Raw genomic sequence first — 15,899 nt, forward strand, 5'->3', positions numbered from 1 at the left:
GACTGTCAATCGGGCCGAGCTTGGGCGCGCCTGACGTGCTCAAGCTCAGCCCATGTCTATACAACGGGCTTCGGGCCGAGTTGCGGCCTCACTAAATTAGAAATTTGCTTGCCCAAACTCCACAACGGGCTTCGGGCTGAGTTCGGGCTTGCCCATCACCTCTTCCTTTCTGCCCGAGAAAAGACTAAGCCAGAGACAGAAAAGCCAATTTCATAAAAAGCCATTAAACTTGTTGGCTTTGGCATGTGAGAAAAGCCACACTAATTGACTTTTTGCTAGATTTTGTCTTATTCATTTAATAAATATGAGGTCGAACAATAGCCTATAGGATATGATGATCCAAACTGTTCATATGGAGTGGGCTGAAGAGGGGCAAAATTAAGAAAGAAAAAAAACTATTTAATGTCAAACTATAGCCTATAGGATAATAATATTTAAGTAACCTATTTAATTAATATCTACTGATTTTTAAGGGCATAAAAAATCTTGAAAAATTATATAGTAAATATATTATCGAGCCCGGGCCTATAACGGGCTGGACGACCCTTAATCAAGCTCGGCCCAAATTAGAGTTCGGGCTTCAACTTTTGACCAAGCTTGGTTTGGCTTGTTCTCATTTTAATTATGGGCGGGCTTTTAACGGGCCGAACAGGCTGGCTTCGAGCTTGCCCATCCCGATTGACAGTCCTACCGATAAGTCCCTATTGAGCAAACTAATTGATAAATAGTCCTTAAGAAATAAGAATACCTTTTAATATCCAAAAGGCTTCCTAAAGAGGAGATTGGTAGGGGGGAAAAAAGTCCTAGAAGTATCCTAGTAAAATAAAAATCCCATGTTTGGTTGACCAGACTATGGTGGGAAAAGCTTGAACTCTTGGGAAGAAAAGAATTCTTCTCGAGCTTATTTTTGGTTCCTGGGATGATTTTGGGCCCACCAACCAAACGTAGGTTTCCTGAAGAAATCCCACAAAAGTCCCATGAATAAGAAAAATTCCGGCAACCAAACGCAGCAAACACACACTAACGAGTAAACGTTAATTTTGTTAAAAATTATAAAATGCCAATTTTACCCTCCTACCATTAACTCTTCTTTAACGCATTCTAGATTATTGAAAATAGTATCTCTAAAAAGGGATACTATTTTGATAAACATGTGCTCCTACCAAGTGTTTTGATAAACATGCGCTCCACTTGTTTGTCATGTAGTATTTAAAGGGATGTTCTCAAAAAGCTCTTAAAACTCTTTAAATACTACACGACAAACAAGTGAGCGCGTGTTTATCAAAATATTGGAGCGCTGAAATCATTTCCCCTAAAAAATTGTAAGTAGTTAACATCGTGGTGCCTTTCTATCTTTAAGCTCCATTTCCCCTAAAAAATTGTAAATAGTTAACATTGGGTTTGTGAAGCAAGGAAAGGATTGCAGGTTTGTGGGTTTGTGATTAATCCATTGTAATCCTTGTATTTTGTTTTTATCATAGTGGAATATCATGTTTCTCGCCCGTGGAGTAGGCTTGGCCGAACCACGTAAAATCTTGGTGTTCATCTTGTGGCTTGTTTGGTTTATCTTTACTTTTCCGTTTAATTTGTGCACGATTGGATTGATTTGCCCGGCGGATTTTCTCAACACTTTGTTATTCTCTATCTTTGTCTTATATTTTGTGGTTATGCATTTCGGTTAAAAATGGTGTGCTTATCATACAATGTGTGAACGAACAACGATCCAATAAGCAAAAATCTGTTCCGATGGCTAAAAGCATAGGTTGAAAACGAGAGCGTAATTTTAGCATTTTATAATTCTGAGTCTGAGAATGCCTTAGTTGGAGGGTAAAATTGGCATTTTATAAATTTTAACCGATTAAATTAACGCAGAGTTAGGGGCTTTTTAGCAACTATTTAAAAAAGGGATTTGCTTGCTTTCTCCATTCACGAGGTGGCTTGTGCAAATGCCTTAACTTTTTTTTAATTTTCCTAAACCTAAGGCATGCTCACGTACTTGTGATTTTTTGCGCATACCATTTGGCCAGTCCCTTGCTCGGTCGTACTCTCCGTCTACCTCGTTAAAAAGACCAAAATACCGGTGACGCTTTGTGATATGTTATGATAGCGTGGGTCTCATTGAGTCATGGCCAACTCGACTCAAACCCATGCATCGAGCGGGCCTCACCATTTTATCACATGTTTTGATGCCGTAAATCATATGATCTCCACCTGTGCCCATTCATAGGGTGGGGCCCACCAATTTTGTCTATATAAAAGGAGAGAAACCATGGATCCAAGTGTGCGGGTGTGAAAGAGAGAAAGAGAGAGTTCCCTCTTGGAAATTTCTCGTATGGTTAGAAAATGAGAGAAGATTTTCTCCTTGTGTTTTGTTATCTTGGTTGAAGAGAGAAAGAGAGAGAGAGAGATTACAGTTGTGGATTTCCGATTAATCTCGTTGTAATCTTTGTTTATTTCTTTCTTGTAGTAGGAGATTATGATCTCGCCCGAGCAGAGATTACAGTTGTGGATTTCCGATTAATCTCGTTGTAATCTTTGTTTATTTCTTTCTTGTAGTAGGAGATTATGATCTCACCCGTGCCCTGAAGGCATATTGGCCGAACCATGCAAAAACTCGATGCGTGCATCTTGTGGTTTGTTTGTTTGTTTCTACTATTTTGTACACGAGAGGATCAGTTTTCACCGGTCAGATTTCACAAGAGAACGAACATCTCGTGCGTTAGATAAAAACAACAGTTCCAATCGCATAGGTGGGGCCCAGAGAGTGTATGTCAAGAATAAGAAGAACAACCCCTCTCTCTATAATTCCTAAAAATTTCAATTTTGAACTTTATCCAAATGGCTCCCACATGAATGCCTAGCTACTTAAGAACAAAGAAAATGATAAGGGAGAGGGGGTGCAAAAATAATATAACAACTTGTACCAATTGCTTCAATTAGATCTGGCAAGAATTGACCCGGACCCATGGGTCGACCCAGCCCGTCCGTAATTTCTGTTTCCGGGTCCGGGTCAACATTTTGTGACCTGTTTCTAGGTTGACCCTCGGGTCAACCCGACCCGTCAAAAGTGGGCGGGTCCGGATGAACCTGCGGGTGCCTGTAGAAGTGAAATAAAGTAGTTTTTAAGTAATTGTCATATTTCTAAACCTCTTCTTTGTAGTTTTTTTCCGTAATTGTCATATAAAGGTACCATTTTCAGTACTTTTTCAATAACTTTTCTACCTTACAGCACATATTCCGTATTCCTCCAAAACTTTAGTACCTTATGATTATTATTGCTAACTTCTTTCGGTACTTATTATTGCTAGCCACCTTTCCACAAATAGTATCTCCGTGCATTTTTCACCAAGTGTAATTTGACAAATCTCTCAACACATACAATTGCAAAGAGGGGCGAGAAGTAACCTTTGGAGAAGGTGGCTAGCAAATACCTATAAAAACAAAATTTTACTAAAAACACAGGTGACCCACAGGTCGGGCCGGGTGTGGGTCCAAGCTTAGTAACCCATAAAATTTTTCGGGTCATTTTGACCCGGCCCGTTTGACCCGGACCCGTACGTGCTGGGCCAAACCCGGCCCGGCACACCCGTTTGCCAGGGCTAGCTTCAATACACCGACTTGTGCAACTGGGACAAAGTGACAAGAAAACAAAGGTCAGTGCCCACTTATTAAGTATTTTATTTTCGTACTACTATCTTTAGATCATTGACTTATTGGCTTAATTATTAGTTAGTTGGGTTGAATTAGTGATCTCATTAGGCATCCTAATGATTATTACTCCAGTACTCCTTGACCGTTGAAATTAAATGAGGGAAGCTAGATTTTATTATATTAGATACTTATCACCTCTCGACAAGGGTGGCAATCCAACCGAACGATACCGAACCGAAAACCAAACCGATTCAAATTCCGGTTCAGTTTGGTAGAACCAAACCGATTCAAATTTCAAACCGAACCGAAACCGAACCGTTGCCCCCGATTTTCAATGATTTTGAGTAATGGGTTGCGAAATTGGCCGAACCGAATTGAAACCGAACCGAATATTCAAATTTCAGTTCGGTAACCAAACCAATTCAAATTTCGGTTTGGTTCGGTTTGGGGGACCCCCCAAACCGAACCGAAACCGAACCGTTGCCAACCGAGAGTCTCGAGAGATACATAAATCATAATAACTTTTGGGAGATGATAAATTCGCACCCCTGTAGCGTGATTTGATGTCAAAAAGCATCAAAAGCGCCATACTTTTAACACTTTTGACGTCAATTCACATGAAAGGGGTGCAAACCATCCCACTGGAGCTGCCGATTTATCATCACCCTAACTTTAAACTGAGTTTTTATATGGTGGCCGAGCGTCAAAATCACAATAGATTTAAAATCGAAGGGCAGGGTTTTGCCACCCTGCCCTTGTGATTTTGACGCTCGGCCACCATATAAATTCTCAAACTCATATATTGTGTATTTGTTTTCATCTTAATTTATTACTCATAAGCAACGGCTCCACGAATTCGGGCTAGGAACATAACAGAGAACATGACCTTGGATAGAATAAAATGGAAGAAAATGATCCATATAGACGAACCCAACTAGTGTCAGAAGGACAGGGGCAGAGCCAGGAATGTGCACTAGAGGGGGCAAAAAATAGTTGTTATACATCAATTAATAAATTATTATAAAGTAAAAAAAATTAAATTTGCACAAATTTCTATTCAAATTAGTTTCAATTTTAAAATTACATGATGGGTGGCTGTACAAACCTTTCAATTAAAAAATTATATGATGGGTGGCCGTACAAACTCTTATTTTTCAAAATATACAGCACGGCCCACTCCATAAGATAATCCAAACTGTCCAATTGTTGGGCTACAACATAAATATGTAGTGCCCAAAAAACCATTTCCATAGGATGATCCTAACCCTACAATCTATTAAAGTTTCCATAATGTGCAGTCTCCCTTAGATTGAAGGGTTAGGATCATCCCACGGAAATGGTGTTTTTTGGGCACAACCGATTTACGTTGTGACCCAACACATAGACGGTTTGGATCATCCTATGAAATGCACCGTACTGTACATTTTGAAACATATGAGTTTGTATGGCCACCTATCATATAATTTCTCGTCAAAAGGTTGCTACATTTCCCGAAAAGCTCTCAAAAGCCTGTTAAAGAAGAAAATACAGCTGGGTTCGTGCAAATATCAAAATATGGTTGTGTTGATAACATTTCTCAAACTAGAAATATAATTTTCCTTCGTATAAAAAATGGAAAGTAATGATCTATTTGAGACAGCCTCTCTAGTGCAATTATGACTCCTCTTTTACAATAAAGCGGGCTGTCCCAATTAATAAAAGGGTCAAGTATATCATTCCCTATATTTTATTCCGGAAACTTCTCGTTTAAGCGCAGCGAGTCCTCTTGTCACGTTTCGATTTTGAACTATGAATGGGACCCACATCAAAAACCCTACCATTAGGTCCATTATGCTGCTGGCTTACGTTTTGATTTTGAACAACGAATGGCACCCACATCAAAATCCCTACTACCTTGCCCCCCCTGGACCCCCCTACCATTAGGTCCATTATGCTGCTGGCTTACGTTTTGATTTTGAACAACGAATGGCACCCACATCAAAATCCCTACCACCTTGCCCCCCCTGGACCCCCTTTGGCTTCGTCCCTTCAGAAGGAGACTTAGTCAATTTGAGCCGCGTAGATTCCTTCACCTTCTTTATGAAAATTTTATGAAGGATTCATTAGCTGACTCCAACTAGCTTGGGACAAAGACATAGTTGAGTAGAGTAGAGTAGAGTAGAGTTGAGTTGTAGGCAACGACACCACCACTTCTGGCCCGTTTGGACACATGGATTTTTATAATTCAAGATTCTAAAATGACGGAGTAAAACGAGGTAGGGGTAGACCGAAAACAACTTGGGTAGAAATAATAAAGAATGACTTGAGGGCTAGGAACATAAAAGCGAACATGACCTTGGATATGATAGAATGGAAGAAAATGATCCATGTAGACGAACCCAACTAGTGTCAGGAGTAGACATAGTCAATTAAATTTGAGCCGCGTTGATTCATTCACCTTATTCATGAAAAAATCTGAGGGATTCATTAGCCGACCCCAACTAGTTTGGGACAAAGGCTTAGTTGAGTTGAGTTGTAGGCAAGGACACCATCACTTCAGGCCCATTTGGACAGATGGATTTTATGATTCAGGATTGTAAAATCCCTGATTTTACAACCTAAAACCTAGATTTTATAAGCTTAGACCTAAATTTTATATTTTACGTATTGTAAAATCCAGGTTTTAGCTTATAAGATTGAAGCCATGTTTGGCAGTCAGGATTTTTTTTCCATGATAAATTAGTGTCTCTAGGTGGTGAGAGAGGGGTAGGGCAGGTGAGAGAATGAGAGAGATTTGAGAGGACACGATTGAGATATGGGTGAGAATTGGCTAAAAATCAGGAAAATGCCGATCATACTTTGAGTAGAGTTTTTTGTTTCCGGATTTCACGCTTTTCTTGTCATATCTTCACTCACTAGTCACTCCCTCTAGTATCTATCCCTCGCCCACTATCTCTCACCAATGGGAAGCTAATATTCCGGGAAAATAAATTCACGGTGGCCAAATGTGAAGGGAAGGGCAAATGTGCCGACAATAAAATTACGAAATTGATATTGGCACTACAATGTTTTGATAATTGCACTGACCCACATTGTCTTTTTATTTTTACTCAGCTTCCGACAGCTTTTGGGGAATTGTTTGTAATAAACTTTGACAGCTGGTTAAATACTAAAAGACAAGATGAGTCACCGAGAAGGCGAGAATATCAAAAGCTGGTTGTGCTCATATCATTTCTCTTAAGGGCAGATTCGTCATTTAACCTACTTATTTTAAGACCAGCCTCCTCCCGTATCGGTCCCACAACATACGCAACCACAGACCATCGAAATATCAGTACACAAATACAGACCAAAAAGTACCGTCCACACTGTTCTTTCCGATTCATATGAGCAATGATAAATTCGCACCCCGTGTAGGATAATTCGCACCCCTTGAACGTGAATTTCATATTTAGCTTACCTTACACGCTTTCCTTCTCGCCAAATTCCTTTCCCAAAGTTCTCTCTCGCTCAAAACCTTACTATCTTCTCTCTGTCTCAACATTTTTTATAATGGCAAGCGGAGGAGGATACGGAGACAATCAAAAGATCGATTACGTATTCAAGATCGTTCTAATCGGAGACTCGGCAGTAGGAAAATCTCAAATCCTCTCTCGTTTTGCTCGAAATGAGTTCACTTTGGATTCTAAGGCCACGATCGGAGTCGAGTTCCAGACTCGAACCCTAGTTATCCAGCATAAGAGCATAAAGGCTCAGATCTGGGACACAGCTGGACAAGAAAGGTAAAAACACGAATTTTCTCTTGTTCTTCTTGTTTCCGTATACTATAGAGCCAGATCTAGGTTTTCTTAGTTCTTGAGAGTTTATTTTTGTTCGATTCTGATTAAGAGCTTGTTTGGAGGAGTGCTGATTTCTGAATAAGTTTTTATTTTAGTCGATTCTTATTAAGAACTCGTTTGGTGGAGTGCTGATTTCTCTTTTTCTCAATTCCGTAAACTGTAGAGCCAGATCTAGGTTTTCTTAGTTCTCGCGACTTAATTTTTATTCGATTATGATTAAGAGTTTGTTTGGAGGAGTGCTGATTTCTGAATAAGTTTTTATTTTAGTCGATTCTGATTATGAGCTCGTTTGGTGGAGTGCTGATTTCTCCTCTTATTTTTTCTGAAAACTGTAGAGCCAGATCTAGGTTTTATTAGTTCTTGCGAGTTAATTTTTATTCGATTCTGATTAAGAGTTTGTTTGGAGGAGTGCTGATTTCTGAGTAAGTTTTTATTTTATTCGATTCTGAGTAAGAACTCGTTTGGCGGAGTGCTGATTTCTGAATAAGTATTTTTCTTGATAGATCTTCATTCAATCGGATTCTTTTTTCTTTTTTTTTTTGGCTATGATTTTCAGTTGGATTCTATGATGCATTTGGTAGGCAGAGTCAGATCTCGGAAAAGATGTGTGAGAGTTTGTAAGATATTTCATTTGATGACAGTGTTGTTAATTCAGTTGGAGCATTGTTTGTTCTCTTAGGTTTTGTGATTTGAGCAGTCTTATTTAACAACACACCAATTAATGGTAACTGGTACGTACGTGTTTGTATAACTGGGTAGACGAAATTGAAAATCATATCTTATGTTCTTTGATACAATTATGACATTATGTGTACATATGATCCATTGTTTGAAACAAGATTTCTCACATTGCCCAGGCCTATTGGTAAGAACTTTAGTTAGATCACTGTGAGTGTTAGAGCTACAGGCTCATCTTGGTTTATGATTCTATGTTATAGGATTTAACTGTAGTAAGTATCCACATTTTTATTGCCTATTTTGTAGTCTTAATTTTTTTCTTGTGACAGGTTATGATTGACTCTTAAAGGGAATAATTTTGATTTTTGTAATACGCCTTATTTGTAGTTGTTTTTTATGTTTCAAACTTTCAAAGTCTTTACAGTTATGTTTGAATAGACATTTATGAGTAATTCTCGTGAATTACTCTAATGCGCCCGTTACATTCATAATTACGAAAAGCAACCTCAAAATTCTTTATACTTATTGGGTCTTTGGCCTTGTTTAAAGAACTGAGGCTTCCTGGCTTCTAAGTAACTCATCAACACCTTAAGGTAAAGTAAGGGGGCTCAAAAGTTTTTCTGTTGGGGGTCTATATGCTCCATCTAAACCCAATGTTTAATTGCTTGCCAATGTAGACATCCATCATGTGTCTCTGTTTGTACATTACCAATTATTATGAATGCCTACAGTTTTATACATTATCGATTATTAGTTGACATTGTGTTTGACTATATACGATTTACTCAGTATTACCTAGACACTTGACACGGGTACCAACTACCAGGTCTCAAACTGTCCTCAAGGTCTAGAACGACTGGCTTGAAAATTTCAAGATACGCGGACACTTCCATACAATAATAAAATTTACCATTCAAATGTGTGTGTGCGCGCGCGCGCGTGTGTGTGTGTGTGTGTGTGTGTGTGTGTGTGTGTGTGTGTGTGTGTGTTCTAACTGACAATACTGAAGGAAAAGAAAATTTTGAAGGATCCTGGTTTCATAGCTTCTTGCAATATTGACATAATACTGAGAGATTGTAAAGTGATTCACCAATGCCAGAACCCTTTATAGCAACACTTTTGACCTAAATGATGCAGTGGTAATTTAATATGTTTATTAGATGGTTGGCTATGAGACTAAGAGTTTACAAAAGTGATCCACCAATGGCAGAAATCTTTCCAGCGACAGTTTTGGCCCTACTTGGTGTTGCGGTAATTTTATCTGATAATTAGATGCTAGACTGAAATGGGCAGATTTATAGGGTGCTGTATAGATGGCTTGTCCAAGATATAGCAATATAGGACCCCTTCGGATTTCCTTGTCATTAGTCCCATCAGAGTCAGTAATATTGGTGGTGGCGGGAGGGACGCCTCTTATGATGGAGTTGTTCTCAGATTTACTCGCAGTGGCAAGTGACATAGATGCCTTGGTTCAGGATTCTTGTAAGCGGGTTAAAGGCATGGTTTCTTGGAATGTGAGGTTTCGTCGCAATTTTATTGACAGAGAGATAGACTTGATGGCCAGGTTTATAGATGCTCTGGATTCCAATATTCTTGAAGAGAAATGGAAGCAACAAGTGGATTTGGAATTCTGTCGGAGTTTTCAATGTCGAATCCTTCTGCCTCCATCTAGTGCCTGCCTTACCTACCTCGTCAGCAAACAGGACATGGAGGATGCTAGCGCTCCCTTTGGAGTGTGCCTTCGGGTGGTGTGCGACCTTGGATAAGATTTTGACGGTTGACCATCAGAGGAGCTGAAGATTTCTTATAATTGATCAAGGTGTGACCTGCTTAGCGGCTGGTGAGACTGTAGACCACCTTTTTATTCATTGCAAGATCACGAGAGAGGTGTGGAAATGTGTACCAGATCGTTTCAATCTTTATTAGGTACTTCCTCTCCGGCTAGAAGAGCTTGTGGATAATTGGGCACTAGCTCCCTGGCCAAGTAGAGGGAAAATTCTTCGGAGTTTAGTGCTCCTAGGTACCTTCTGAACAGTGTGGAAAGAAAGAAATAATCACGTGTTGAAGGGAAAAGTAAAAGGTGCTCATCTCATTCACATGAAGGTGATTGCGACTACAATTAAGTGGAAGAGAGTACTTTGTTTCAAATTCGTTTTCAGTTACTCTAAGGTGGTTTTGGAAGGTCTGCTCCAGTGTGGAGAGTGGAGACCTATTCTCCACTGCCTCATTGGTCTTCCCTGGCCCCAGGATGGTTGAAATTGAACTTTGATGGTTCATGTGTTGGTGATCCCGGGCCCACAGGAGTTGGGGAGCTCTTAAGAGACAAGACCAATATAACTAAGTGGACGTTTTTTGGTCTTATTGGGGTGAAGGATTCCGACGAAGCAGAATATATGATGGTGTTGCATGAAATTCAGTTCTCTGGCAACAGATCTTTAGATCGATTGATTGTGAAAGGAGACTCCCTTAACGTGATTAGATGGTTGGATCGTAAAATCCCTGGGTGTTTCTTCTCTTTCTATTCATTAATAAACATCTTTGCCATTCAAAATATCAGAGAAGAAAACATTCAAAGAGGGTTGATGATCGATTATAGTAATTTGATGTGATTTGTAGGATATGTTTCAGGATCCCAATGTATACGATTTGCAAAGAAAATGCATAATTTTTTAATGGCAAGAGTAAATACATAAATTGTGCAAATATATCACACTAGATATACATAAAGCAAAAACTCGAGTAGGTGCTCAGCATAGAAGTGTAGAGTCTGTACTCTGTACACATATTTGGGGTCAAGCCTGCACCTCAATTGGTACAAATATTTGGTGTCAAGCATGCACCTCAATTGGTTGTTTCATTGTCTCTCATATTTGAGTTGGAGGTTTGATATATACATCCAACGGAGCCATATATTGTGAACATAATAATACCATTCAAAAAAAAAAAAAAAAACATAATAGCAAATTATTGTGAATCAAGACCATATACTTCTTCATCATTATTCATTGAGTAGAGGATATCTGTGATGTTTGCCCTGAACCACAAACTTGATAGACGTGCTTTATACATATTGCAGTTCAGAATTTGGCTTCATATTGATTACCTAAAGCCTACAAAGTAAGAGAGGTAACACAATTACCTCAAGTGCACAATCTAGTTTTATGTGTTTTACACAGCCTCACACCTAGCTAGTACCTTGTCTCAGAAGTTGACTTTTTTCAACACGGGCACTTTGCAAGCATATGCTCAGACACATGTGGTCGCCACACGGCATGAAGTATCTTTGTAGTTCTGTCTTCTATTCATGCCCTCTCAATTCTCTCATTCTCCCTACTCCTCTCTTAACTCCTGGTAAGCAGATGTTCCATGAAAAAAAAATCGTGGTTGCAATACATGGCCTTAATGGATTATCTTTGTAGTTACATGGCCTTAATCCTCTTTTAACTCCTTACATCGGACATTTACAAATTTGTAAAAATGTTATGTTAGGTTTTGCTTTGCTATTCCATTGTTAGATTCTGGATATATTATCATACATCTGGTTTAGGCTCCAGAGTTCTGAAGGTTTGTTTCTAACTGTTATAACAAGCAGATACAGAGCTGTCACGAGTGCATACTACAGAGGCGCTGTTGGGGCTATGTTGGTTTACGACATAACAAAACGTCAGAGCTTCGATCACATACCACGATGGCTGGAAGAACTGCGTAGCCATGCCGACAAAAACATTGTGATAATTCTGATTGGAAACAAAACCGATCTCGAAAACCAGCGAGTCGTACCCACTGAGGATGCAAAAGAATTCGCGCAGAAAGAAGGGCTCTTCTTTTTGGAAACATCAGCATTGGGAGCTACTAACGTTGAGACTGCGTTCTTGACTGTTTTGACTGAGATTTTCAACATTGTGAACAGAAAGAACCTTGTTGCCGGGGAGAGTCAAGGCAATGGCAATGTCGCATCACTGACTGGGAAGAAGATTCTTGTTCCAGGGCCTGCACAAGTGATCCCAGCGAAGAACAGTATGTGCTGTAGATCTTCTTGATTTGGTTGGTGGTTGGGTTTCGGGATGTGTGATTTGGTTCTGCATTGTTAGTTAGAACATTCTTGAGGTGAGTATATTTGAATCTTCTGTAGAAGTACCTTTTTGCCTTCCTAAGCGTATAGAAAAGTCTTTCAAGCAATTCTGTGTGTATTTGGTTGCACAAAACCAGGATAGCTTAGGGTTTTGCTTGGCATTTGGGTGCCACATCAGCAAAAATCCTTGTTTAGTAGCCAATATAGCATTGACATTCTTGGAGACTACCATGTCTCCTGGTTAATCATTGCAGGTCTGTTGATGTGTTACCCTTGTCACCTCCCTATGAAATCCAAGCCAAAAATGACAAAAAAAAGATGGAATTTTGCTTCGATTTCTTGGGAATGATGCTCTCTCTCATAGAGTGTTGGCAGTGAGACCTACCACTAGTCTATGAGGTTGAAAGCCCAACAATAAACCACTAGTCTTCTAGGTAAGTTCAGGTAAATCTAATGCTTGTCCTCCCTTTGACTACTTACAGCACTGATCTATGAGGTAATCTATGTGAAACCATAAGCTGCCCCTGCCTTTCCTTCATCCGATAGTAACTGTTGAAGACTACACCACAAGGGTATTGCCCTAACTGTAGAGTCGAATGTGAGATTTTAACTCCACAAAAATCGTTTCTTAAAATCAGGGTAACCGCTTTTCCGGGATTTGATTCCGATCCAAAATTGAAAAAAATGGAGCAACTTTTTGACGTTTCTCTTGCGAAAGGCTCTGTTCACTTGTTTTCCCGGGAAAGGAAAGGAAAAGAAAGGAAAGGAATCTGACTTGGCAAAATGGAAAGGAAAGGAAAAGAAACTGTGATTTTCTCTTGCTTTCTCGTTGTTCACTTGCCCAGAAAGCGAGGGAAAATATGCAGGAAAGTTATTTTCTAGTTGTTCACTTGCCCAGAAAGCAAGGGAAAATATGCAGAAACCCATATTTTTTTATTTTTTATTTTTTGCCCAAAATGCAATGGCTTAATACAGTGTCCAACAATCTCAGAATGTTTGCTTTACAAACTCACGTTCTATTCTCCTGAACTTTTTTTTACAAAATTTCCCCTGGGTTTATGGTTTTGGGTTGATGAAAGTAGACAAAATGGTGCTCCACGGCTATGGTGTAAGCCATGCGGTGTAGTGTTCAAGATTGGTTGGGGGGTGGGGGTGGGGGTTGGCATCTTAAACATGCAAACCCTGTTATGGGATTACAAGATGTCAAATGCATTTCAACAAATACAACAAAAACCCTTGCCTACCAATCAGTGCAGTGAATGCAATTCAACAAATACCACAACATATCCAAAAACCTTTGCCTATCAATCAGTCACTGTGTAAATGCATTTCAGCAAATACCACAACATATCCAAAAACCATTGCCTACCAATCAGTCGCTGTAAACAAAATAAATAGATAGGAACCTCCAAGGAACAACCAATTTTACTATATGATGCCCTAGTTACTAATCCTCACCTTTCATAACTGATGATTCAGGTTTTGCAGCATTAGCTTTATCCATAGCAGGTTTAGGCTGCTGCTCCTTGGCCTCTGGCTTTCCATTTTCCTTGAGCGTAATTGGAATATCCTCATCCTCATCAGAATCAGTGAAGACATCATCATCAGATTCTTCCTGAATCATGGTTTTGTAACCACAGAAGTAGACACTCCCATTTTTCCAACTGTGGGATAGTTCAAATTCCCTAGAAACCCTCTTTTCTCTAGCGGTGGTGGTTGCGGCCGATGCTTCTCCTACTCTCCCTTTACTGTGTTGCAAAAAAATGCCCTAGAAACCCTCTTTTCTCTAGCTCAAAACCCCAACAGATCCGAGCCTATGTTTAATGGGGGTAATAGATGGCGGATCGGTGGTGGAGAGAGTGACCGGAGAATGAGTTAGAATGGCCGGATTCGGGCGGAGATTTCCAGAATCCCAGATTTTGGGGAATTAAGGAAGAGAGAGATAGCATTGTGGGGTTTACAACTAGGGCTTTTAATGGTGGGATTATTGGTTCAAGCGAATTACAGGTGAAGGTGATGAGAGGTGGAATTTGGAGGCCAAATCTAATGGTAATGGTGGAGGAAGATGGTGGTGTAGATGGCAGATCTAGTGGCGGTGGGGGTAGCTGTAAATTTCCAATCTAATGGAGGAGGGTTTGGTCAGATGGAGATGATGGGTTTTAATGGCTGCAAATGGGAGGGAATCAAAGTGGGTTTGGGGTGGAGATGGTGGTTGTGAGGGGAGAGAAGGGTGGCTGTCTGCCGGATGATGGTGATGGTGGTGATGCCGTGGGGTGACGAAGCTCCGGCGATGTTCCCGGAGAAGGAGACCGGATTTGCTTCCATCTCTCTCTGCAACTCTCTTTTCCTTGTGGCCGGTTTTTCTTGTACAAGATCAATGGTCTAGAGATTAGCCTTGCCGGAATTTTAGAGCTCGCCAAAGTGTTTTTCGTCGCTGGAGTGCCCAAGGTGGACAAAGGAGTTGCAGCTAGGGTTTGGCTCCAGAGGGCGTGGGTCGAAAAAGAACATCCCGATAAATTTTCTCGCGAGAAAGGAAACGAGCTTTCCTCTCATTTTGGCTGGAAACCAATTCGGTGTTTTGCGAGAAACTAGACTTTCCACGTATTTTTTTTGCTTTTCCACGTCAGTAACTCTATTTTACCGAGAAACCAAGCGAACAACGAAATTTCATGTTTCCTGAGAGAATAGACGCTACTTTTCTTTCCTGCGCTTTCTCAAGAAGGCAAGTGAACAGAGCCAAACAGAATCGAAAAGAAAAGGAAAGGAAAGGAAAGGGATCATTTTATAGGGCGCACGATCTCTCCTCTACCTATCTATATCTATTTAACCCCTTTCTTCTCCACAGTCTTCTCCAAAGAGCTAAACCACTTCTCCAAAGACTCCACTGTTTTCTCCATAGAGATAAAAACCTTTATATATATATGGTGGCCGCCTTTTATATGTAAAGGGCGGTCACCATATAATTTCTCGGCGAACAACCAGAGCCTATTACTCACTACATCAAACAATTTCCATTAATGAAGGATGCAAATTCATTGGAAAATAAAAAAGACGCATGTCCGATGAAATGGTTCTTGCTATCTAGCAGCATAGGGGTTACATCACGTACGAAACTTAATAGTATACCACTTCTGCGAATGGCTCGTAATGCTGCATCTCTTCCGAGACCAGGACCCTTTATCCTGACTTCTGCTCATTGCATACCCTGATACACTACTGTACGAATAGCATTTCCTGCTGAAGTAGTCTTTTCCCCTCTCGAGTTTTTATATGGTGGCCGACCGTCAAACAACAAGGGTAGAGAGAGAGAAAACCCTCCCCCCTTGATTTTTGATCCAGGTCAAACTCTCTTTTTGACTTTTACCTTTATCAAATATCAACGTGGTTGATTTTTTGTCTCTCCGCCCTTGATATGTAAAGGGCAGCCACCATATAATTTCTCCTCCCCTCTCTGCCTGTTCCTTTTTCCCCAATTTTCTTCATTAATTTCTCTTTTCTCCACCCTTATTTTCCTTGATAATTGCAAACTGGAATCTCTTACCTGACAAGCTTGAATTGCTATGCTAGATAATTACAGCTGAATTTTAACAGTACAATGGTCATCTGATTTTCATTATCAATTTAGAGCCTTTACAGAACTTTTCTTTTTCAAGATTAATGTTGCATGTTTCTCTGTTGAT

General features: G+C 40.0%; 1 protein-coding gene across 1 annotated transcript; it reads left to right on the plus strand.

Annotated features, from left to right (window-relative positions):
• The first annotated feature begins 7,098 nt into the window (after positions 1 to 7,098).
• On the plus strand, positions 7,099 to 12,326 carry LOC143857757 (ras-related protein Rab11A). The gene is made up of 2 exons (XM_077368222.1): positions 7,099 to 7,412; positions 11,740 to 12,326. Exons 1-2 carry the CDS (start codon positions 7,183 to 7,185, stop codon positions 12,185 to 12,187), a joined length of 678 nt encoding a protein of 225 aa, XP_077224337.1. The 5' UTR covers positions 7,099 to 7,182; the 3' UTR covers positions 12,188 to 12,326.
• Positions 12,327 to 15,899: the final 3,573 nt, after the last annotated feature.

Source organism: Tasmannia lanceolata, unplaced genomic scaffold (assembly GCF_043159265.1).
Source record: "Tasmannia lanceolata isolate RefF3 unplaced genomic scaffold, GAP_Taslan_0.1 ptg000025l, whole genome shotgun sequence".
Lineage (NCBI taxonomy): Eukaryota > Viridiplantae > Streptophyta > Magnoliopsida > Canellales > Winteraceae > Tasmannia > Tasmannia lanceolata.

Coding starts and splice junctions, on each gene's coding strand:
- LOC143857757 (XM_077368222.1), top strand. CDS start 7,183: ATGGCAAGCGGAGGAGGATACGGAGACAATCAAAAGATCGATTACGTA. Junction 7,413..11,739: donor GACACAGCTGGACAAGAAAG/GTAAAAACACGA, acceptor TATAACAAGCAG/ATACAGAGCTGTCACGAGTG.